We start from the raw sequence: 26,474 nt of genomic DNA, 5'->3' as shown, positions 1-26,474 counted from the left end.
CTTGGGCGTATTGCGGTCCTTTCGGCGTCCACTTTGCCGCTGCCCATCGGCTGTGGGCAAGTCGTTAATTGTTTTATAGTAGAGGATTAGGCTAAGCATTGCTGCACTTGTCTCATGGGGGAAGAAGAGGCCCTCAGGATAGGTGCATTTGTTGCATGGGTGGGGGAAAGGGGTCTTCAGGATTTTTGTATTTGTTACAAGGGGGAAAGGGGTCTTCAGGATTGATGAATTTGTCACATGGTGAAGAGGGGCCCTCAAGATCGCTGCGTTTGTCATTTGGGACCCACCTCGTGGTTGCTCCATTTGTCCCTTAACCAGTTCCGGTTCTTTGCCACGTATATATACGCCCCTGTGTTTACCACTAGCAGATCAGGGGCGTATATATACGCACTATTTACTTACCGCGACCAATCACGATTCCAGCGCCGTTTCCATTTGCCATCGTCGCATCCCTGTTCTTCCGTGATCGGGGTATGAGAACCATCTATTCTCAGCACCGATCACTTTGCCATTATGAATGGGAGATAGATGCATCTCTCATTCATAACCACAAGGAAACTGTTACACACACTTTAGTTCCTTTCTGCTGTAAACAGCAGAAGTGAACTAAGTGTAGTCATCTTGTGGCCAAAAAGTAAAATACACCCAAATACACCCAAATATACCATAAGACACTTTTACATTCAAATATTTATTAAATATCTATTTTTTTAACCCCTTCCACCTCTACACCATAGTTAGCTAAATAAAACTTGTAAATCATAAATTTAAAAAATGACAACGTAAAAAAACCTACATAAATATTTACCTTAGGGACTTTTTAAATATGTATGTTATATTACTTTTTAAATATGTATGTTATATTACTGTTGCTTTTGTAAATAAAGGCTTTTAGACTAGTATAGAAAAACACTAAACTGAAAAATACACCTTTATTTCCAAATAAAATATTATCGCCATACATTTTTACCAGGGATGGAATTTAAACTTTGTAATAACCAGGACAAATGGGCAAATAAAATGTGTCTGTTTTATCTACAATAGCACATTTTATTTTTAAACTACTGAAAGCTGAGAAATTATGAATTTTTGCAAAAAAAAAAGCACTGCCCGAAGAAAGCCTGGTTTGCCCGCAAAAAATAATATATAGATCGTTTCAGTGTGATAAGTAGTTATAAAGTTATAGGTGAATGAATGGGAGGAGTTTTATGTAAAAATTGCTCTGGTCTTGAAGTGGAAAAAACCTGTGGTAGGTTAACGTAAACCAGAAATCTAAAAATAGTAAGAATTGATACTTACCCGTGGCTTCCTCCAGCCCCATAAACACGTCTGAGTCCCTTGGCATACTCCCCGGCTCTGCCGTTCAGCCGTGATCAGTCCCGGTAACTGGGTTAGTCGCGTCAATCCAGGTCTATTGCACATGCGCAGGAGGTCCACGCATGCGCAGAAGACCCAGACTGGACCCAACTGAGCCAGTTATCGGGGCTGATCATGGCTAAATGCCAGACCGCGGGAGGACGCCGAGGGACTCAAGCATGTTTATGGGGCTGGGGGAAGCCATGGGTAAGTATCGATTAGTGCTATATTTAGATCTCTGGTACACTTTAAAGAGAATCTGTACTCTCAGATTCTTACAATAAAAAGCATACCATTCTATTCATTATGTTCTTCTGGGCCCCTCTTTGCCATTTCCGCAGCTCCCTGCCGCGATCCTAGCTTTAAATCGCCAGTTTTAGGCAGTAATTACAAACAAAAAACATAGCTGCTAACCAGGAAGTGATGTTTCTCATGTTACAGTATACTACAAGTTTTTATTACATAGAAAATTATCTGCACTCCAGTCTGGGATTCTCACAGTTCTCAGCATGAGACAGGCAGCTTCCTTCCCGCTCAGAGAGCTCTGTCTGTGACAGGGGCGTCGCTAGCCCTGTTTTAAGGGGGCACGTGCCCCCAATCTTTCCTGGGGTGCCACGGATCTCCCAGCCGCCGCTGCCCCCTTTGTCAGCGGCTCCCTCCAGCCGCCGCCGCCGCGTCTCAGACCTCAGGATCAGGCGGCGAGCCGGCGACCAATCGTGCGGGCGCTAGGACCCAGCGCCCGCACTGATATGCGGAAGTGACATCACTTCCGCATATCGAGCGGGTGCGTCCAGCGCCCGCTCGTACATCTGGTCGGGTCGCCGCTGATCCTGAGGTCTGCTGAGAGGTAGGGTAGGGGGGGGGGGGGGGAAGCGGCGGCGGCGGCGGCTAGAGAGGGGGCCTCCCTGTCACTCACTCACTCACTCACTCACTCCCAAAAGGGGCTCCCTGGCACGCACTCACTCTCTAAAGGGGCTCCCTGTCACTCACTCACTCCCTAAAGGGGCTACCTGTCACTCACTCACTCCCTAAAGGGGCTCCCTGTCACTCACTCACTCCCTAAAGGGGCTCCCTGTCACTCACTCACTCCCTAATGGGGCTCCCTGTCACTCACTCACTCCCTAAAGGGGCTACCTGTCACTCACTCACTCCCTAAAGGGGCTCCCTGTCACTCACTCACTCCCTAAAGGGGCTCCCTGTCACTCACTCACTCCCTAAAGGGGCTCCCTGTCACTCACTCACTCCCTAAAGGGGCTCCCTGGCACGCACTCACTCCCTAAAGGGGCTCCCTGTCACTCACTCACTGCCTAAAGGGCCTCCCTGTCACTCACTCACTCCCTAAAGGGGCTCCCTGGCACTCACTCACTCCCTCCCTAAAGGGGCTCCCTGTCACTCACTCCCTAAAGGGGCTCCCTGTCACTCACTCACTCCCTAAAGGGGCTCCCTGTCACTCACTCACTCCCTAAAGGGGCTACCTGTCACTCACTCACTCCCTAAAGGGGCTCCCTGGCACTCACTCACTCCCTAAAGGGGCTCCCTGTCACTCACTCACTCCCTAAAGGGGCTCCCTGTCACTCACTCACTCCCTAAAGGGGCTCCCTGGCACGCACTCACTCCCTAAAGGGGCTCCCTGTCACTCACTCACTCCCTAAAGGGGCTCCCTGTCACTCACTCACTCCCTAAAGGGGCTCCCTGTCACTCACTCCCTAAAGGGGCTCCCTGTCACTCACTCACTCCCTAAAGGGGCTCCCTGGCACGCACTCACTCCCTAAAGGGGCTCCCTGGCACGCACCCACTCCCTAAAGGGGCTCCCTGTCACTCACTCACTCCCTAAAGGGGCTCCCTGTCACTCACTCACTCCCTAAAGGGGCTCCCTGGCACGCACTCACTCCCTAAAGGGGCTCCCTGTCACTCACTCACTCCCTAAAGGGGCTCCCTGTCACTCACTCACTCCCTAAAGGGGCTCCCTGTCACTCACTCCCTAAAGGGGCTCCCTGTCACTCACTCACTCCCTAAAGGGGCTCCCTGGCACGCACTCACTCCCTAAAGGGGCTCCCTGGCACGCACCCACTCCCTAAAGGGGCTCCCTGGCACTCACTCACTACCTAAAGGTGCTCCCTGTCACTCACTATCGGGGTCCCTGTCACTCACTACCTAACTGGAGGCGCCTGTCACTCACTAGCTAACCTGGGGGTCCCTGTCACTCACTACGTAACTTGGGGGGGCTACCATATTAAGGGGGCATTCTGCCTATTTATGTGAAATGCTGTCTATTTATGTGCCTCATGACTGCTGAATGTGTCTTGTTGGGAGCCTTATGATTTGTTGGGGGCCTCATGATTGCTGAATTTGTCTTGTTGGGGGCCTCATGATTTGTTGGGGGCCTCATGATTGCTGAATTTGTCTTGTTGGGGGCCTCATGATTGCTGAATTTGTCTTGTTGGGGGCCTCATGATTTGTTGGAGGCCTCATGATTGCTGAATTTGTCTTGTTGGGGGCCTCCTGATTTGTTGGGGGCCTCATGATTGCTGAATATGTCTTGTTGGGGGTCACATGATTGCTAACTGCGAGACTATGGGAAAAGCTGAATCCTTATCATATGAGACAATAGCATTAAACCTACTTTTTTAGCGTTTTAAAACAGAAAATAAAACTGGGAGGTTCTAAAAAATTGAATACATTTTTCAGGAGTAGGATGGATGAAATTGTTTATCTTCACAGTTTATTTTCAACTTGGATTTTCCATAATGTTCATGTATGAGTTAAAACGTTTGTACAGTATTTAGTTTAAATTGCTGTTGCCACTTTGCGATAGATACCGGTAAGTGACTTTTGGGTTGCAGTTTGGGCACTCGGCCTCCAAAAGGTTCGCCACCACTGTCCTAATCTGATGTCCCACCATTGCTAGGTTCATGTAAATTTGTCTCCACCCGTTACCACACCTATATTCTGGTCCATGGCCCACCCATTTTTTGGTGCGGCGCGATAAGCACGCCACACAACGTGATCGTCATATTTTTGGCACGCTAGCTGCAGTGTGCTGAATTCTGCTGCCTACAGTATGTACAGTATACGCTGTTCTCTAGTGCTTGCACTGTGTGCTGATTTACCTCCAGTGTGTACAGTGTAAGGTGTTACTCTGTGCCTTTATTGATTGTAAACCAGCTGTATTGTATGCTGATCCCTGCTACTTTCAGTATGTACAGTATTAGCTGTAAAGCCTGGTACACACATACAATTTTGATTAGCCAATTTTAGCTCTGTTCATAAAATTCATTGTCTGTTGGCCCACTTACTGCACGGGGGTGGGAAATTGGGGGTCAGTGATTGACCAATCAAAATTGTATGTGCGTATACATCTTTGATCTATGCCTATACTGATTGTAAATGATCGAAATAAAGGACAGGGGGCTCCGTCCAATATTTCGATGGGCAGGCCCGTTATCCGTAGCTTACACCGCTGCTAAGTTCATGTACATTTGGCCCCACCCATGGCCACGCCCACTCATCGCATGGCCACGCCCATTTTTTGCCCTCCCCTCCTGGTGCCCACAGGTGCCACTGATCTCCAGGGACCCTAGAAACGCCCCTGGTCTGTGAGTAGTAAACAAAGCACACAGAGCCTGCAGGGAGAAGGGAGAAATTAGCCACACCTCCTGCACACACCGTGCAGGAGGCGTGCCTAACTTCTCACTATCACAGCAGAGGCAGCACATTCCTCCCTGGCTCGACAAGGCTTGACAAAGAAAAGAAGATTAGATATATTACAAAGACAGTGCAACTAGAAAAGGCTGCAGTAATCCAGACCACATTAGAAAAGGTATAGAAACTTATAGGATACAAGAAATAAGGCTGAAAATGTTGTTACAGAGTCTCTTTAAGGCCTTTGGGGTTGCTATAGGTGTGTAAAACTAATGTATCTTCCCCAGACCCATGATTTAGCTCTACCCACAATAGCTTTAAAAGTGTGCTGCTGACCCCACCGTCCATCCGTACAAATTTTGGGATGTCCAGATTTCTGGGGGCTTTTGTCAATAAAAAAATTAGAAATTAGAATGGCAATCCTGCCAGATACCAACCCAACCACAACCTCTGCTCGGCATATAACCTTCTTCTGTCCTTCTCTAGAATCAACTGCTCGCATTCACATATTTAAGATGTCTCATGTGCCTCTCCTCTCTTCTGTAATTCAATTCGAGGACACATCCATTATCCTCCAATCCTATTGAACTGAAGACAATCTCCTAGTAATGATCACCAGGGCTGGTTCATGAAGCAAGGTGAAACATCAGGCGGCAGAGATTACAGGGCACTGTGTACTGTGTTTACACTAACAATATGCAGCCAGAGTAGGAGGCAAGAGGAGAGCGAGCGAGGTGAAGAGGTCATCATTGGGGAAAAGAAGCTTGTTGTGCTGTGTGAGGAGTCTGCCAGTGAGTGAGGAGGGGGGAGGAGGCAGGAGAGCAGCAGTGTTTCATTTGACTTGCACAGCAGAAGGGAGGAGGTGGCACTGCTGTCCTGACTGAAAAGAAATGGAGTGGCTGAGGGTGAGCAGTTTGTTTTTACAGACTCACAGCCAGCCAGTGCGCTATTGTGTTGAGCTACAGCATGTCATGAATTGTGTTGAGCTACAAAATGTCAACATTAAATTAAGCAGAGTAAAATGGTGGGTGTGATCATTCATAATCCGAGGTGGGGGCTGGGGGGGGAGGCACATACTCACAAGTTTGCCTCAAGTGGCAAAAAGTCTAGAACCTGCTCTGACGATCATTTGTTTTGGAAAGCTAAAGTGACCAGTAATTTAGGGTTAATAACATTGCATTTTTGTGACTGACCCATCATTTTATTTGTAATCCTACGTTTTAAACTTACCCTTCATCACAGGCGTAAATCACCTTCGAGCCAAAGACTAAGGGCTCAATTTTAACAATACTTCCATGTTCTACATCTCCAGGATGCGGACATCGTCTTACTGTGAATGAAATGAAATAAAATGATTGTTGTAAAGACTACCTCTACCCAAAGGGCAAAAACCAGGGGAAAAAATATATATATATATACTAATCCTGGTGCATCTATATTCCAGGAGCGTCTTGTAGGTGTTCCACCCCAATTGTCCTCAGGAGTCCCTCATGTGCCCTCAGGTGTCCCCAGTGTTGTCCCCATTTGTCCTCAGGTGTCCCCCATGTGCCCTTAGGTGTCCTCAGTATGGTCCTTAAGTGTCGCCCATGTGCCCTTAGGTGTTCCCAGTGTGGCCCCCGAGTGTCCCCCATGTGCCCTCAGTGTCCCCATGTGCCCTTAATGAGCCTTTAGGTACCCCAGTGTGGTCCCCAGCTCCCTGTGTGGTCCGCTCTCCCTTGCCTGTGTATTTAGTGTGGCGGCATGTATCAGTGTTGCCGCCCGTATCACTCCCTGGCTCCCCGGTGGTCCGCGCTACCCCATTCTATCCTCACCGGCCGCTTTGCCTCGGGTTCCCTCCTCGCTTATGTGCGCTCCCTCCCCCCTTGCGCTACCTCCCCTTTTGTGTTTGCTCTCCAGAAACGCAGACCTGGTCTCCTCTCTGTCGACCTCTAGTGATGGCTTCTGCAATATAAGTCATCAGTGAAGCCATCACTAGAGGGGCGACAGAGAGGAGACCAGGTCTGCGTTCCCGGGCAGCGGCTGGAGTTCAGAGTAAGTATGACTGCCGCTATGCTGACACCCGGGGGGATCGCAAAGGAGGGAGCGCACATAAGTGGGGAGGGGACCCGAGGCAAAGAGGCCGGCAAGGATAGAATGGAGTAGCGCGGACCACACGGGGAGCCAGGGAGTGTTACGGGCAGCAACACTGATATATGCCGCCACACTAAATACACAGGCAAGGGGGGGAAGCGGACCACACAGGGAGCTAACGCAGGGAATCCCCGACGAGGCAGCGGGTCGTGGTTCGTATCGGCGGGCGTTCCTAAGTCGAGGATTCCCTGCATTTGCCGTATAAGACGCAGGGACTTTTTCTCCCCATTTTTGAGGGGATAAAAGTGTGTCTTATACGGCGGAAAATACGGTAAATACTGTATATTCTGGCATATAAGACTACTTTTTAACTCTTGAAAATCTTCTGAAAAGTCAGGGGTTGTCTTATACGCCGGGTGTCATTGATGCCGGGTGATACGCCCTATCCTGTTACCGACTCTCAGATCTCGCTGCTGAGGAGTGTAGTGAAGCATTGCAGGCGTACATGTGCGAGATCTGAGAGGCAGAGAAGGAGGTAATTAGGATGCAAGGGTGGGCCGGAAGGGTGAAAGAGGCGTGTTTTATGGGCACAGCGCAATCTCTTCTTCCATACTGCTCGAATAAACAGATGGACAAGGAGAGCTGACCAATCTACTGAGGGAGACGGTGGCCTCTGAACTCTGTTGTGAGCTCAACATGGAGCAGCCAGAAGGGAGGAGTGCAGAAAGGAGAAGTACATTAGGCACTAGCCTGGTCTGTATTTACATAGCCTTCTCCACTTTCCCTTTAGGGTCCTTTTACACTTAATCAGTTGCTCTCAGTTATAACTGAAAGAAAACTGATTTTCAAAGTAATGCCCATGTTTTCCTATGGCACCGTTCACACTTAATGCGTTTTAACTGAAATCTTCTTCCCAATGCACTGCTACCAACTGATTAAGTGTAAACGAGGCCTTAAAAATTCTCCTCCTCCCACCTCCTGATGTCGGGTCCCCACTCGACTCAAGAAGACCACCGTGGACCACCGCTGCCGAGGAGAACAGGATGTCAAGAAGGGGCATGAGGGCCACTCCGCGGCCAGAAAGGCCTGTTGCCACACATCCATCCGCTGTGAGGGACACTCCACTGCCAGGGAGGCCTGCCTGCCCACTCACTCCTCCAGCCGCCGTGAGAGCCACTGTGCGTGCCGCTCCACCACTGCGGCTATGGGTAGCCAGTTGCCGACTCTCCCCAGACAGAGGCCCCCCCACGTGGTTCGGACCAGCTGTTCCACAGCACACTGCAGCCATCCACGTGGTCGGGACTGCAGAGACATGGTGCCCCCTCCAGCTGATTCTCCCACGCGATGCCATGGAACCAGGCTACCTTCTTAAAGGCTCCCTCGCTCTCAGCTGGGGATCACTGCCACCACCAGCCCGATAGAGAATGGGTTCACCTCCAGGCCTCTGGCCTCCTATGCAGCCTAGATCGCTAAGTGGGGTGGGGTGGGGGGGAGAGAAGCCACGCTACCTTGGCCCCACAGTCATATCTGCTAGGTGTGTGTGTGGGTGAGGTCTGCGCATGTATGTGTGTGATCTACGCATGTGTGTATGTGCGTGATCTGCATGTTTTTCAGATCTGCACGTGTGTGTATGTGTCATCTGTGCGTGTGTGATCTGTGCTTGCGTTTGTGAGATCTGCGCGTGTGATCTGTGTGTGCATGTGAGTGATCTGCACATGTGTGAGATCTGTGCGCGCGCGTGTGTGAATGTGTGTGATCTGCGCATGCGTATGTGTGTGATCTGCGTGTGTGTGATCTGCATGTGTGTGTATGTGATCTGCGGGTGCGTGCTTGGGGGTGTGGCTTGTGCTGAGAGGCGGGGCTTAGGGCACCATAACTTCTTTGCCTATAGGCTCCTCAGCTGTAAATCTGGCCCTGGGTCTAGTGCACCTGTTATTTAGGCACTGTGAGTGTTGGGAAAGGAAAATTAGGAATCCCGCTGTGCTGAATATTTGGCAAGTTTAGCTGCCCTGTGAGGTGTTTGTATTCAGGTAGACCAATTAATCTCTTCCCAGAGTTCAGTTTTAATCCAGGCTGAAATTCAAAATAAATCGCAATATACATCATGGCTTACATGTGCAGAATTCTTCACTTAGAGACCATCTTAAGTCGCTCATGCAAATTACATAATTTTTCATTCCAGGGATAGGAGTATATCCAGTATCACATTCATATTTCACTTGGGAGCCTGGAGGAAAGATTCTTTGGCCTTGAAACTCATTCTTTAACCTACTGTGAGGTATGTTAGGTGGACGTCCACAATCTTCACCTGTCAAAGAAAAAAAGGCCCATATCAGTGTATATATTAAAATATACCTTAGAACTGTGTAATTATCAGGATACCCAGGGTTGTCTCTTGCAACAGACACTGCTAGGGCTGAGCTCTTGGAATCAGAACAGTTCAGAGTTCCAATTTTCCAATTGGAATTTGGCTGTTCCGGGTACATACCCGAAACGCGACAATTCGGCATTTCCGGGTACCGCTTTCTGTTTTTCATTGAAGTCAAAAGCTCCAACTTACATGGTTAATTGTAAAACCACCATTACATGCTATCATCACCAAATTTGCCACATATGTTAAGCAGATGAGTAGAAACATGCTGAAAAAAAATTGGGAAAAGAACTTATAGTTTTGGAGAAAATCGATTTCAAAGTTTCATAGGAAAAAAGTTTTTTAAACTGTGTAAAATGACCCTTTGATGCAGTACAGTACACGGTACTGCATTCCGAGTTCTGAGTTCTGTATACATATTGGATACATTTCATGAAAACAGACAGCGTAGGGTCCCAAGCTTCTATAACCTCTTATCTCCCATGCAGGCTGGGATAGCCAGAATGCAGAGTTCTGGCCATGTAGGGCTTCTGAGCTATACCAGCCCGCATGGTCCATTGGATGGGGGCCAAGGCGGAGGTGGGGACCGCCGACGTCCTGGGGGGGTCATGGTGGCATCGGGGTCTCCCCTTTAAATAGTGGATCCCCAGAAGCCCGCCCCTCTCCAGAAGAAATGAGTATAAGGGTACATGGTACCCCTTACCCATTTCCGCAAAGAGTTAAAAAGAAATAAAAGCACAACATTGGAAAAATTATTTTATTGTTCTAAATTAACCAGGGATACTTACCTTGCGATAATTCCATGCTAGTATGCTCAGAAGTGGCCTCACCCACCAATCCAGCTGATTACTGGCATGGGATTATCACAAGGTAAGTATCCCTGGTTAATTTAGAACAATAAAGGACTATTTGTGCCGTTGTGTTTTTATTTCTTTTTTAACTCTCTGCGGAAATGGGTAAGGGGTACACCCCAGGACGTTGGCGGTCCCCACCTCCTCCTGGGGCACCAGAGGTGGGGAAGAACCTCTTGTCCATGGATTGAACAAAGGCTCTGGGGGAGAGGGGGAGGCTTGGCCACCCCTCTTCTCCAAAACCTCCCATACCATTGACCATGCGGGCTGGTATAGCTCAGGGTGCGAAGCCCCACTCGGCCGGGGCTCCGCATTCTGGCTATCCCAGCCTGCATGGGAGATAAGGGATTAAAGAAGCTTGAGACCCCACACTGTCTGTTTTCTTGAAATGTATCTGTAACAATTGGTGTCAGCACGCAGAGAGAATCCGATTATTGGCGATCTGCAGTATCACCAAGAATGCAGATATATACCCGATTATTGATGATCTGCAGTATCACCGATAATCAGATATATTGCTAACCTCTGGACACCTATGTGTGTGAGAGTGTTTGGTGTAACAGTAACAACTCTGAGTGGAGACCACCAGAGGAGCTGGCGGCCTAATTAGAGATGTCGCGAACCTCCGATTTTCGGTTCGCGAACTTCCGCGGAAGGTTCGGATCGCGGAAAAGTTCGCGAACCCGGTTCGCGAACCGAAAATCGGAGAACCGCAATAGACTTCAATGGGGAGGCGAACTTTGAAAAATAGAAAAAATTATGCTGGCCACAAAAGTGATGGAAAAGATGTTTCAAGGGGTCTAACAACTGGACGGGGGCATGGCGGAGTGGGATACATGCCAAAAGTCCCGGGGAAAAATCTGGATGTGACGCAAAGCAGCGTTTTAAGGGCAGAAATCACATTGAATGCTAAATTGCAGGCCTAACGTGCTTTAAAACATCTTGCATGTGTATACATCAATTAGGGAGTGTAATTAGAGTACTGCTTCACACTGACACACCAAACTCACTGTGTAACGCACCGCAAACAGCTGTTTGTGTAGTGACGGCCATGCTGGACTACTGCGCAACATGGCGAGATTGCTCTTCCTCACTCAGTGATGTCAGGTAATGTGTGACTTCCTTCTCAAACTTTCCATGGCATTGTTAAAAAGCTTATGTTTTGTTTTTAAATTACATTTTCTACTTGCTGCTACAATGAGAATCCTGTGGAGGCGGGCAAGTCTGCCATTGTGACCCCGGGTAATGGCCGGGGAATGAGAGGTTTGAATCCGGTGTGGAGCCTGAGCAACGGCTACCACTACACATCCAAGGAGGGCAGCGGGCAGGCATGCACGCTCGCCCGCCCGCCCCGAGGTAGTGACCAAAAATAACAATACAGGAGGCGGACTTTCGAGGCCCTGCTGTGTATTTGAAATGAATGTACTTTAAATCCTTGAACGAGAACCAGTTATGGCGGGCAAAGATGACACCACATTCCTTTCACGAGAATCATATGGAGGCGGGCAAGTCTGCCATTTGTGACCCCGGGTAATGGCCGGCTAATGAGGGATGGAATCCTGTGTGGAGCCTGAGAAACGGCTACCACTACACATCCAAGGAGGGCATGCACGCCCGCCCCGAGGTAGTGACCAAAAATAACAATACAGGAGGCGGACTTTCGAGGCCCTGCTGTGTATTTGAAATGAATTAACTTTAAATCCTTTAACGGGAATCCGTTATGGAGGGCAAGTCTGCCATTGTCACCGCGGGGAATGAAGGTTGGATTCCGGCCCGAAGTGGGAGCCTGCTGAGACCCATGCTGTAGCTGCCCTGACCGTGCTTTGCAGACCAGGCATTTGTGGTCAGATGGACCCTTGAGCCAGCGGAAGACAAACCAAGTCAAAAGCATTTGCCAAGAATGTTTTACGGAGGGCAAGTTTTTTTGCCCTTTTTTTACATTGTTTGAAAATGATAGATGGTTGTATTTTTAAATTGTTTGAAAGTTTAGATGGTTGTATTTTTAAATAGTTTGAAAGTTTAAATGGTTGTATTTTTAAATTGTTTAAGTGTAGCCATTCTTCCTCCCCCCAGCCACGAACAATACCATGGGAACGTGGAGCAGCAGAAGCCCCCTGTGACGGCTGCCGCGGTTGTTCTCCGCGGCTTGTCTTTTGAGGGGTGCTGCTTTTCCTCAGGTGTTCTTGCCATAGCTGTTTGTGCCTTCTCTCCAGGTGCCTTCGTAAAGCACTTGTCCCTACGTGACAGTTGGCCTTTCCACGGTTCAATTTTTGCTGGCAGAGACACTAGATGGCTTTGCTCCGATCTGAGACACACACGTTAAAAAATTTCCAAACCGCTGAGCCTCCCTGGGCTGATGGCGCTACGGTGGCACCAGCAGCTGACGTTGAAGGGCATGTTGGCTGTCTGCCCATAGCTGGCGATACATGGCGCCAGACACTGCCCCCAGCGGTTTCTGAGGACGAGCTCCCTCTGCTTCTATCATGGAGTCGTCTCCTCCTAGTCCTCTCTGACTCCTCCTCTGAACTGTCCCCCTGGTCATCTCCTCTACCGGGAACATATGTGGTATCCGTATAATCATCATCATAATCCTCCTGGCCAGCTGCACTTTCCTCAGACACCTCCTCAACTGCACCAACTTCAGGTGTTTCATCAGCCCCCTCCACACACGTTACGTCCATACTATCGCCACCTAACTCAGACGTAGGAGGTGGTGTATCTGCGCCTTCTTGTTGTTGCAGTAGTGGCTGTGAATCGGTGATTTCACCACCACCACCACCAAATAACTCCTGCGAAGTGTCAAATGCAGCGGATGTGGTGCTTGTTGTAGCGCTGGTGGCTGCGGGAGATGAGGTGTTCTGTGTTAAATACTCAATCACCTCCTCACGATTTTGGGAAGTGATGGCACGTGCCTTCTTCTGAGCACTGTATTTTGGGGCAGGTCCGCACGAAATCACAGCAACACCACCTCGCACAGACCTGCCGATGCCTGGTGGCCTTCCTCTGGGTCTGCCTCTACCTCTTCCTCTACCTGGTTTGTCCATTTTGTCCATCTCGGGGGGATGCTAGGTATATGCAGTGAGCTGGGTTCACTGAACAGTAAAGGTACTAGGATGCAGTGAGGTGGGTTCACTCAACACAAAAGGTAGTAGGATGCAGTGAGCTGGGTTCACTGAACAGTTAAGGTACTAGGATGCGGTGAGGTGGGTTCACTCAACACAACAGGTAGTAGGTATATGCAGTGAGCTGGGTTCACTCAACACTACAGGTAGTTATGTGCAGTGATGAGGTGCGTTAAGTAAACACAACAGGTAGTAGTAGGATGCAGTGAGCTGGGTTCACTCAACACAACAGGTAGTAGTAGGAATATGCAGTGAGCTGGGTTCACTCAACACAACAGGTAGTAGTAGGTATATGCAGTGAGCTGGGTTCACTCAACACTACAGGTAGTTATGTGCAGTGATGAGGTGGGTTAAGTAAACACAACAGGTAGTAGTAGGATGCAGTGAGCTGGGTTCACTCAACACAACAGGTAGTAGTAGGTATATGCAGTGAGCTGGGTTCACTCAACACAACAGGTAGTAGGTATATGCAGTGAGCTGGGTTCACTGAACAGTTAAGGTACTAGGATGCGGTGAGGTGGGTTCACTCAACACAACAGGTAGTAGGTATATGCAGTGAGCTGGGTTCACTCAACACTACAGGTAGTTATGTGCAGTGATGAGGTGCGTTAAGTAAACACAACAGGTAGTAGTAGGATGCAGTGAGCTGGGTTCACTCAACACAACAGGTAGTAGTAGGAATATGCAGTGAGCTGGGTTCACTCAACACTACAGGTAGTTATGTGCAGTGATGAGGTAGGTTAAGTAAACACAACAGGTAGTAGTAGGATGCAGTGAGCTGGGTTCACTCAACACAACAGGTAGTAGTAGGTATATACGGAGGCGGCCTGGTGTTGCGCTGATCCACCTTTTGCGCAATTTTCAATTTTCGATTTTATTTGATTAGCCGCACCCAGGCTATGCATATACATAGGTTAGGATTTAGTTAGTGTTAGGCCCCTCCCATGGAGGATTGACTTCTTCGCAGTGGGAGGGACAAGTACTTAATAGGTTGCATGCAAGCTGTTAATGGAAACCAACATCCTTTTCTAGTGGTAGACAGGTTATGTGTATGCTCGGTGTGTATTCGACCCCACAAGTGGGGCTTGCACTCTTTTGCAGGTAGGCACTAGTCTGTTTTTAAGTAGCGCTGCTCATTTCCTTGCTATGTAGTAGTAGGTATATGCAGTGAGCTGGGTTCACGCAACACTACAGGTAGTTATGTGCAGTGATGAGGTGGGTTAAGTAAACACAACAGGTAGTAGTAGGATGCAGTGAGCTGGGTTCACTCAACACAACATGTAGTACTAGTAGGTATATGCAGTGAGCTGGGTTCACTCAACACTACAGGTAGTTATGTGCAGTGATGAGGTGGGTTAAGTAAACAACAGGTAGTAGTAGGATGCAGTGAGCTGGGTTCACTCAACACTACAGGTAGTTATGTGCAGTGATGAGGTGGGTTAAGTAAACACAACAGGTATTAGGTGTATGCAGTGAGCTGGGTTCACTCAACACTACAGGTAGTTATGTGCAGTGATGAGGTGGGTTAAGTAAACACAACAGGTATTAGGTGTATGCAGTGAGCTGGGTTCACTCAACACTACAGGTAGTTATGTGCAGTGATGAGGTGGGTTAAGTAAACACAACAGGTATTAGGTGTATGCAGTGAGCTGGGTTCACTCAACACTACAGGTAGTTATGTGCAGTGATGAGGTGGGTTAAGTAAACACAACAGGTAGTAGTAGGATGCAGTGAGCTGGGTTCACTCAACACTACAGGTAGTTATGTGCAGTGATGAGGTGGGTTAAGTAAACAACAGGTACTGGGGGTATATGCAGTACTGGGTAGTACAATGTGCAGCTCCCTGTCTCACACACAGGCAGTCAGTCACTGAATGTGCTGGGCTGCTGGCAGTGGCACACACACACACTATCAATTAGCAAGGCTGTGCATGCAACAAAAGTGTCAGTTTGACACACAGTAAAAAAAAAAAAAGTACAGGATGAGCTCTGACAAAAGCTAGGGTGCTATAAAGCAATAACAATCAGCCAAGGAGCAAACTAAGCAGCCAAGAACCTAACTAATCTGTCCCTAGAAGAACAAGTCTGCAGCAGCTGTCCCTTTCCTCTCACTAGCAGGCACACGAGTGAGTGTAATGGCCGCCGGAGCCTGCCTTATATAAGGGGGGGGGGGGCCTCCAGGGCTTACTGTAGCCTGAATGGCTACAATGTGCCTGCTGACTGTGATACAGAGGGTCTAAGTTGACCCTCATAGTGCATTATGGGGCGAATCAAACTTCTGTAAAAGTTTGCCTGGCGCAGGCGAACGCGAACCACCAATGTTCGCCTGGAACCGTTCGCCGGCAAACCGTTCGCTACACCTCTAGGCCTAATACTCCTGAGGAATTCACCCCTGACGGTGGGAGATATTCCTGTAGCCTGTGGACCCCTGGGCGAGGGACCGAGGCTGGGTTGCAGGAAGCCCTGCTGCTAATATGCAAGGTTTTGCCCTGAACTGGGCTAACGTAACACAGTAATAGCACAATCCTAGTCTGGATTGTGAGGTCCGTAATCATCAACACCCTGGAACTAGTCTGGAGTATAACATAAATGATAATACAATTCCCTAGTCTTGGGTGTGAGTTCCATGATCATCAACACCCTGGAACTAGTCTGGAGTATAACAAATGATAATACAATTCCCTAGTCTTGGGTGTGAGTTCCGTGATCATCAACACCCTGCAACTAATCTGGAATATAACACAAAGACAATACAATTCCCTAGTCTTGGGTGTGAGGGCCTTGATCTCAACACCCTGGAACTATGCTAGAGAATACACAGAAGATACACAGTATTCCTAGTCTGGGGTGTGAGGGCCTTGATCTCAACACCCTGGAACAGGTCTAACAAATAACAGTACAAGGTAATCTGGCTCAGTGTGAATTCCCAAGTCCTCTCGGTTCAAACACACTGTAAGGATCTGACTATGGTCTGAATGTTTTCACAAAGTGTTTGCAATGACAGACAACCAGCCACTGACAAGCAGCAGAATATATAGTAGCTGGACTCTGCCGCCCTGCCCGAGCCACTCAGCCAATCATGAGTCCTGCAGGAATCAGCTGATCTTCCTGATCAGCTGACACTTCCCCTGCTGGTATAAAGGTCCTGAGTTCAGGCCCGCGCGCGCGTAGCTCTCCATCTGTCTATGTGCACTAACAGACCCAGCTACACCAAGCGCACGCTGCTGCATGCAAACTGCCGCGTTGGACACGGAAACAGCCGCTTTGCCGTCAGGACATGCGGCGGCCTTTCCGCATTCCACCATACTACCAGACGCGTGTCTATGCGCGCAAACCGCCGCGTTGGACGCGGAGTCAGCCGCCTTGCTCTTGACATACGCTGCGGCTTTTCCGCGTTTTCTTACAATATCCAATAGATATACAGAACTAAGAACTATCAAAGTGTCACTTTACACAGTTTAAAAAACATTTTTTCCTATGAAACTTTGAAATTGATTTTCTCAAAAACTATAAGGTCTTTTCACAATTTTGTTACCATGTTCCTACTCATCTACTTAAAGAGAAACTCCGACCAAGAATTGAACTTTATCCCAATCAGTAGCTGATACCCCTTTTACATGAGAAATCTATTCCTTTTCACAAACAGACCATCAGGGGGCACTGTATGGCTGATATTGTGGTGAAACCCCTCCCACAAGAAACAAGAAAAGTATGTATTCTTGGTAGTTTCCTGTCTGTGAACCTTGCTGCATTGTGGGAAATAGCTGTTTACAGCTGTTCCTAACTGCCAAAAAAGCATGCAGCAGCTACATCACCTGCCAACAGTAAAAATGTCATCATGTAATAAATGTCAGAATGTAAATCAGGGATTTAAAAGATTTTACAATGGGCAAACACTGACTAAGTCATTTATACATAATTATTGTAAAAATGAAGCACTTTTTTATTACATTATTTTCACTGGAGTTCCTCTTTAACATACACTGCAAATTTGGTGATAATAGCATGTACAGGGGCTTTACAATTAACCACGAAATTTGGCACCATTCAATATTAACAGAAAGTGCCCTCGGAGCACGAAAATCGGAACTCAAAATTCGGTATTTGCCTGCGGAACACTGAATTTCCACTAAATCAGAATTTGGCTGTTCCGATTAACCCTAGACACTGCAGGTCTTTGCCTGGAGTGTCATTGTGTCCAAAGGGTGCCGCTGAAGCCTGTAAAGTGTACACTGCCAGATAACCAAATGTAGCTAAAACGAACTCACTTCGAGGAGCCTGTTCAAACAGCCGGCTCCCTCCACACGTGTGCACGTGCATGGTTCTGCATCTCTTTGGATGGGAACCCGCAACCTAGCACACATCTTATTTACTCAATCCTGTTAAAAAGACTCTGAAGTCTTTTTTTCCTGCTTTTGTCATATAATCCTGTGAAGCATTAATGCCCCAGTGAAATTGCCACATCCCCACGGCAGATGAATGATTTAATAGAGAGAAAGTGACCTGCAAAGTTCTACGACGTTGCAGGTCGCAGATCATGCTGCCCTGGCTCGCAGGGCTTTTCTTCCTGGAGAGGCTGAGCTTTGAGCTGTAGCTCAGCCTCTCTGCAATCAATCTCCGCAAATCTCCGCCTCCTCCCCTCCCCTCTCAGGTAAAGAAGACTGAGAGGGGCGAGGAGAGGCGGCGATCTGCATATGATTGACTGTGGAGGAGGCAGAGCTACTGCGTACAGCTCTGCCTCATTGAGGAAGTAAAGCCCTGCAAGCCTGGGAGCAGGTACAATTTTTCCTCTAAAAAAAGCATGACCTTTGGATAAGTCCCACCCCACAACTTTCAAAGGTGTCCTCCAATATAGGTAGTAGGTGATTGCCCCCTCTAACCCCTAAGGTATCCACAAGTGTTTTCCCCAGGGCAGGTATTTCCCCCTGTGTAGGTAGCCAGAGGGGTGTGTCCTAGTACAGGTAGGCAGCGATAGCCGCCCTGTATAGATAGACACACCCAGACATACCACTAGACATACCACTAACTACCTACCCCGTATAGGTAGTTAGTGGTAGCCTTACTGCAAAGGTAACTAAAGATACCCCTTCTCAATATAAGTAGTCAGTGGTATCCCTCCTGTATAGGTAGGCAGAGGTGTCACCCCTGACACCCCTGTATTGGTAGTCAAAGGTAGCCTCACAGTATTATTAGCCAATGACAGCCTACCCCCTCTACAGGAAAACAGAGGTACCTCTCCCTTTCCCAAGGAATAAGGATGCCAGAGATGCTACCCAAGTAGAGCCTGAGAGGAGCAGAGTGTTAACTCTCCTCTCCAAGCTCCAACAATGAGATCACCATCCTTCCTCTTCCAGAGTCCCAGTCTTTATGGGTCCAGCTGTGTCGTACACCATGTAAACTGTCTGTGTCATGTGATGAGAGACACCGCTGGACTGGTGCCATGGAGACCAGGACACTGAAGAGAAAGGACGATGATCATGGAGAGATACTGCTCCGCTCACACTCTGCACCTCAGGCGGCCCACAGCAGCTCTCCATGAGGCACGTGGTGGACACCACCGATGGATAAGCTGACACTCCTACCAGCACCTCCACCTTAGAGCCTTTTATTGTGCTCACAAGGCGGCTTATTTGTGCAGATATATACACTCACCTAAAGAATTATTAGGAACATCATACTAATACAGTGTTTAACCCCCTTTCGCCTTCAGAACTGCCTTACTTCTACATGGCATTGATTCAACAAGGTGCTGAAAGCATCCTTTAGAAATGTTGGCTCGTATTTATAGGATAGCATCTTGCAGTTGATGGAGATTTGTGGGATGCACATCCAGGGCACGAAGCTCTCGTTCCATCACATCCCAAAGATGCTCTATTGGGTTGAGATCTGGTGACTGTGGGGGCCATTTTAGTACAGTGAGCTCATTGTCATGTTCAAGAAACCAATTTGAAATGATTCAAGCTTTGTGACACGGTGCATTATCCTGCTAGAAGTAGCCATCAGAGGATGGGTACATGGTGGTCATGAAGGGATAGACATGGTCAGAAACAATGCTCAGGTAGCCCATGGCATTTAAACGATGCCCAATTGGCACTAAGGGACCTAAAGTGTGCCAAGAAAACATCCCCCACACCATTACACCATTACCAGCAGCCTGCACTGTGGTTACAAGGCATGATGGATCCATGTTCTCATTCTGTTTACGACAAATTCTGACTCTATCGAAACTCATCAGACCAGGTAACATTTTTTAAGTCTTCAACTGTCCAATTTTGGTGAGCTCGTGCAAATTGTAACCTCTTTTTCCTATTTGTAGTGGAGATGAGTGGTACCCGGTGGGGTCTTCTGCTGTTGTAGCCCATCCACCTCAAGGTTGTGCATGTTGTGGCTTCACAAATGGTTTGCTGCATACCTCGGTTGCAACGAGTGGTTATTTCAGTCAACGTTTCTCTTCTATCAGCTTGAATCATTCGGCCCATCCTCCTCTGACCTCTAGCATCAACAAGGCATTTTCGCCCACAGGACTGTTGCATACTGGATATTTTTCCCTTTTCACACCATTCTTTGTAATCCCTAGAAATGGTTGTGCGTGAAAATCCCAGTAACTGCACAGATTGTGAAATACTCAGACCGGCCCGTCTGGCACCAACAACCATGCCACGCTCAAAATTGCTTAAATCACCTTTCTTTCCCATTCTGACATTCAGTTTGGAGTTCAGGAGATTGTCTTGACCAGGACCACCCCCCTAAATGCATTGAAGCAACTGCCATGTGATTGGTCGATTAGATAATTGCATAAATGAGAAATTGAACAGTTGTGTCTTACAACCCTTTAGGTGAGTATATATATATATATATATATATATATATATATATATATATATATATATATATATATATATATATATATATATATATATATATACACCGTATACAGTAAGTTGAATGTACTTTACTTTGTCACTTTGAATTGAGCCCTGCATATGAGGTAACCACAGGTATTTCTGCATTATAAAGTCAATTCACCACTCACAGTGGGCAGAGAAGATGATGGTATAAAGAAGGACTATCCTTAGTATAACTGATATACATTTTCTCTCCATTGAAGCTGTCTGAAGCTGGAAATGTATGCACACCTACAAATGATCAAGATAAAAAAAAGAATTAATAAATACAAATTGAATTGGGCAAAAGACCATAGATCGTATTTGGGCATTGAGTTGATTGCTCCTTTCTCGCTCACATATAAACGTAATTATATGGCTTTGATACCTAAACTTAAAGAAGACCTATCTAGAATGGCAAAAAATGAGATGTCATGGGTAGGAAGAATAGAAGCATAAAAAATGTTAATATTACCCAAGACAACTTGTTTAGGACAGTACAGATACCCTTACCTAAAGAGTTCTTTTGTATGTTAAATACACAATTAATGGAGTTTAGTTGGGGCCAAAGGAGAGGGAAGACACGTATAACCTTGACTAAACTAGATCATAATGAGTACTAAGGTGGTTTAGGAGTGCCAAATCTTGATTTGTTATTTTAAGCTACTGTTATGGACAATGTTTCTCATTGGTGGGCTGATAATATGGGAAAACATTGGGCAGGCATGGTTTTGTGGAAACCAAAAGTTAAGAGATGTATTGTCAGCACATACTCTCCATAAGAATCTAACTATTCCTAAATAAAATAACAATAATATTTTTATAGCGCTTTACTCCCGGGGGACTCAAAGCACTGTAAACTTGCATTATGCAGTCCCAAAGGCTCGGGAAAAGAGGTGGGGTTTTTAGCCTTTTCTTAAAGGGAACCTAAACTGAGAGGGATATGGATGTTTCCTTTTGAAAAATACCAGTTGCCTGGCAGTTCTGCTGATCTCTTTGGTTGCAATAGTGGCTGAATCACACACATGAAACAAGCATGCAGCTAATCCAGTCTGACTTCAGTCTGAGCACCTGATCTCCATGCTTGTTGAGGGGCTGTGGCTAAAAGTATTAGAGACACAGGATCAGCAGGAGAGTCAGGCAACTGGGATTATTTTAAAAGGAAAAATCCAAATCCTTCTCAGTTTAGGTTCCCTTTAAAGCTGTCCAGAGAAGGAGCATAGGAAAAGGTCAGAGCACCAAATGTTAAGTGTATACTGGAAATAACCAGATTCATCTTATTGGCAGAGTGGAGGGTGCCTGGAGGGGCATAAAGTTACAATAGATCCGCTATTTAAAATGCTGTTGTAGTCACTATAGTTATAGGAAAAGAAGTGTTAGCTTCCAGTCTTAAAGAGGAACTTCTGCCTAAACAAACATACTGTCATTAAGTTACATTAGTTATGTCCACCCCTTAGGAGTTAAGCGGGGGGAGGTTTTTTTTTTGTTTTTTAGCTAGTTGCCGCTTACCATGGCGATCTGCGGGGGGGGGTGGGTACATGCGTTATCGGTTAGTTTAGTATATATATATTGGGAGTGGTTAGAACAGGCTGCATGGGTGGAGTGTGAAGCCCCAAACATTTGGGGGGGCAAGTAAATGGTCAGTGTATTAACACAGGTCTTTCTGTTCCAGGTTTGTCACAGCTGGCCGTGGTCCCCTTGCTAGCGGAGGTGGTAACAGTGGATTGAGGGGTAACCGGAAGTTTTGGAGAGGCCATAGGCTTGCGGAAGTCTTTGGAAAAGAGTGAGGCATGCAAGCCCGGAGCACCCCCGAGCCCCCGGCGCGGCTGGGGGTTATTGGTTTCATGCACGGAGGCTTGGATTGGGGGCCCCTCATTCCGGTTGCTAGCAAGGGGATGAAGATTATGGCATTATATATGTTGTTGTTATTGTTATTATTATGTTGTTTGGATGCCAATATCATGTTAATGTTGGTTATGTTTATGCATGTTTTGGGGCAATAAAAGCTGTGGCCGTTACAATAAAGTATTGTATCATTCCAACAAGAAGAAGTTAGCGTCGTTATTATAGTTGATATGTAAGGTTGGTGGAATGAGGGGTTTGGCCATGGCTGATAGTGTGTGTGGGGGGGAGTTGGTAGCTAGAGGGGGGCAGTAGTGAGTAGGTGAATGCTGCAGGGTCAGGCACTGTTCAATACAGGCTTTTGCCAATATCCAAAAAAGGTCAAGGGGTACCATATATCTTGCCAGAGCACTTTCAACTAGGGCATGGAATACTTCTTATATCCCTTCTGTAGAAGATATTTTGAATTCCATGCCAGAAATATTTAGTATGGAAACAACTTGGCAGGATAGAGTTTACTTTTGGAAACAAGGGTTATTAGATTAAACAAATATAAATTCATACAGTTAAATCGTTACAGAATATAGGGGTGAATGAGTAAGACATAAGTGCATAATAAGTCAAGAACATATTGTGGAATGTCATCCCAGGTATAAGATTCATTTAAACATTATAGTAAATAATGATAAAGAAATCAATGCATACAGTAGAGTGTAGCAAAGTTTTTCATACAGTATAAATGTTAATAGAGTTACATTTTGAATGAAATCATCCATATGAATACAAGGAAAACTTCCAACTGTGTTACAAGTTTTTGAAATATTTGTATGTTTTCTTGAAAATTCAGTAAAGAGCATTGAAAGATAAAAATGTAAAACCGGGGGGCGCAGGTATGTGTAGGAATCTCTACTCACGTCCCCCCCCCCCCCCCCCGTTCTCCTCTGTACCCTTTCGTTATGTTCTAATGGCCTCCGAAGCTACTTCAGGTTTGAGGGGGTTGGTGAGCAGTGCGCAGGCGCTGCGCAGTGATGCACGTCCTTGATTGCACACCCGCAGCCGGGAGTGCTCTGTGCATATGTACTATCTAGTTGTGACATAGTGTGCATGAACAGAGTGCTCCTGACTGCGGAAACTCAATAGAGGGCGCACTGCTCACAGCCCTCCCGATGCGGAGAGTGGCTTTGGGGGGGTCATTAGAACATAATGCAGGGGTACGGAGGAGAACAGGGGGAGCGGTGGCTATGAGAAGATCTTCCTACACATGCCTGCTCGCCACCCCATTTTTTATTTTTTAACAGTGCTAAGGTATCCTTTAAACATCACATACCACTGACTGATATATATGTAAGTACATCGAGTACAGGAGTACATAAAAAGCTTACCTGGACCTTGTCATGCAGAGCTCAAGCGGCAAAGGCTAAATAGAGGGTCTTATAGTCAAGCCAATGACCTTTACTTAATATGTCAACATAAAAGCTGGCCAGGGCAAAGAATTCTTGTGTTAATAATTATTTCTGTTTGACAGTGCACCAGTGAGAGGAGCCAGCTTTTATTGAGCAGATACTTTCAGTAAGGCTGGATAGTGTACTGGCTAAGGGCACGGTGGCAGGAAATTTGGGTGCCCATTAGCGGCCGAAGTTTGAGTGCCGCCATAGGCTCCGATTGAAATACCGGCATTGAGGAGAAATGCGAGTACCCTAATTTCCTCTCAATGCCCGTATTACTTTGGGCTACTATGGTAGTGGGGGTTTTGCGGCGATTGGCATGGGGGGCAGTTAAGGTTAGCCATGGGTGGTTAAGGTTTGGTGTGTGGGGGGGGGAGGCAGTTAAAATTAGGCATGGAGGGTGAGTGGTTAAGGTTAGGTGTGGGAGGGGGTGGTTAAGGTGGGCCATGGGAGGTAGGTGGTTAAGATTAAGCGCGGGAGGAGTGGTTAAGGTTTGGTGTGGGGGTGGTTAGAGTTAGGCTTGAGGGGTGAGTGGTTAAGGTTACGTGTGGGAGTGGGTGGTTAAGGTTAGCTATGGGAGGTGGGTGGTTAAGGTTTGGTGTGGGGGGTGGTTAAAGTTAGGTGTGGGGGGTGAGTGGTTAAGGCTAGGTGTGGGAGGGGCAGGTTAAGGTTTACCGTGGGAGGTGGGTGGTTAAGATTGGACGTGGAGGGGTGGTTAAGGTAAAGCATGGGGGGTTAAGGTTATGCATCATAGTGGAAGGGTTCAGTGTGAGAATAGAGTTATGCTTAGCTATAGTAAAATATTGGTATTTATTACCAATATGTTACTATCATAATTTTCACTGCAATAGTAGAATCTCAGTAAATTTACAGATCTTCTACTGTTGGGTTTTCTGGGCACCCTTCTTGAAAGTGCGCTGAGGCTGTAGACACACTATGAGCACTTTCTGAGAGCTTTCCTGAGCATAAGAACTTTCTGTTTTTTTTTTAATTAAAAAAGGCTCCCATTGACTTGCATTAAAATCGTTGGGAGCGTTATGGCGTGTGCATGTGGCCAGACTGCGCATGCGCTGACTGGACGAATTACCGGGAGCCATAGTGGAGAATCCAGGAGGCAGAAGAGGATGGTGAGGGACCGATCAGCCTGAAGGGGACTGGAGGAAACCCCAGGAATGTATCTGTTACAGGCAAAGTATGAAATTCAGGCATTCTATAGAATGCCTGACCATTTCAGGCAAAGTATGAAATGTCTGTTTCTGTTACGTACTTTGCCTAGGCATTCTATAGAATGCCTAAGACAGGTTCGGCAAAGTGCAAAATGTCTGTATTTTGTTACGTACTTTGTCTCTCTCCTCTCCTGCTATGTCTGCAGCTCTCTCTTTCTCTTCCTTACTTTTCTTTTTTTTTTTAAAGTGAACCTTAAGTGAGAAAAAAAAATTGAGTTTTACTCACCTGGGGCTTACCTCAGCCCCCGGGATCGGTTGAAAAGGGCGCCCGAGCTGCCTGTATGAAAAGGGCGCCGCCATAGACATCAATGTTATTTCTGGAAATATGGGCTACAAGGTGTAGAAAAGGGCGCCCGAGTTTTGATATAGGCTACAAGCGGGCTCCCCTTTGTAGCCCATATTTTTTCGGCTACAAGGTTTTCGGCTACAAGCGGTCTCCCCTTTGTAGCCCATATTTTTTTCGGCTACAGTAAGGTGCCCCTCTGTAGCCCATATTATTGACTTTTTTTTGTAGCCGAAGTTTTTATATGGGCTACAAGCACTGTAAGCCGAATTATTTCATTCCCCCACTATCCATGGCGGCCTGGAGGGGGAATAGTAATTAACACATCCTGGAGTTTTTTTGTAGCCAAAGTTTGTATATGGGCTACAAGCGCTGGAAGCCGAATTATTTCATTCCCCCACTATCCATGGCGGCCTGGAGGGGGAATAGTAATTAACACATCCCTGAGTTTTTTTGTAGCCAAAGTTTGTATATGGGCTACAAGCGCTGGAAGCCGAATTATTTCATTCCCCACTATCCATAGCGGCCTGGAGGGGGAATAGTAATTAACACATCCCGGAGTTTTTTTGTAGCCGAAGTTTTTATATGGGCTACACCAGGCGCCTTTTTTTTTGTAGCCGAAGTGTTTATATGGGCTACACCAAGCGTCTTTTTTGTAGCCGAAGTTTATATGGGCTACACCAGGCGCCTTTTTTGTAGCCGAAGTTGGTATATATATGGGCTCCACCAGGCGCCCTTTTTTACCGGCGCCCTTTTCATGTAGACCCCTGTCCCCTGCAGCTGATCGGTGGCCACGACGAGTCGCTCTGATGCTCCGGGTCCCGCTGGTGGCCACTTCCGGTTTCACCGTCAGGACCCGTCTGGCTGGGGAACGCGGCTGATACTACGCGTTCCCAGCCAAAATAGCACCCCTATGCGGCCATATGTCCGCATAGGGGTGCTATTTTGGCTGGGAACGCGTAGAAACGGCCGCCTTCCCAGCCTGACGGGTCCTGACAACGAAACCGGAAGTGGCCACCAGCGGGACCCGGAGCATCAGAGCGACTCGTCGTGGCCACCGATCAGCTGCAGGGGGCTGAGGTAAGCCCCAGGTGAGTAAAACTCAATTTTTTTTTCTCACTTAAGTGCCTCTTTAAGTAGTGCTCTCGTGTCTGTGCCTCTGCTTTGCTTTGTCAGTCTCACCAATGGCTGGCCTCTTCTTTAGTCTCTGACTCTATTTTCTCACAAAAAAAAATCATGCTTATTTCTTGCTGCAAGTAGAGCATCGTATCATGACTCTAAACTTTTTTTTCCCTGCATCATGGCTTTTCAGGCCCCTCCCACTCACTAGCCTTCAACTGCCAAAACCCAACTGCCATCCCCCCCCCCCCCCCCCACCTTGCA

The 26,474-nt window shown here is 47.2% G+C and overlaps 1 protein-coding gene across 1 annotated transcript in view; it reads right to left on the bottom strand.

Annotated features, from left to right (window-relative positions):
- The window catches only part of LOC137529171 (complement receptor type 2-like), a 313,982-nt gene extending 290,442 nt beyond the window's left edge, over window positions 1-23,540 (bottom strand). Inside the window, exons 1-4 of the mRNA XM_068251204.1 lie at window positions 23,520-23,540; window positions 20,445-20,547; window positions 9,182-9,376; window positions 6,229-6,328 (exon numbers count right to left, since the gene is read on the bottom strand). Coding sequence (XP_068107305.1) covers window positions 6,229-6,328; window positions 9,182-9,376; window positions 20,445-20,514 — 365 coding nt within the window. The 5' untranslated portion in view covers window positions 20,515-20,547; window positions 23,520-23,540. The remainder of the gene's footprint in view (window positions 1-6,228; window positions 6,329-9,181; window positions 9,377-20,444; window positions 20,548-23,519) is intronic.
- Between the last annotated feature and the right edge of the window lie 2,934 nt (window positions 23,541-26,474).

This window comes from Hyperolius riggenbachi, chromosome 1, assembly GCF_040937935.1.
Source record: "Hyperolius riggenbachi isolate aHypRig1 chromosome 1, aHypRig1.pri, whole genome shotgun sequence".
Taxonomy (NCBI): domain Eukaryota; kingdom Metazoa; phylum Chordata; class Amphibia; order Anura; family Hyperoliidae; genus Hyperolius; species Hyperolius riggenbachi.
This window is presented reverse-complemented; position numbering and strand designations above follow the sequence as displayed.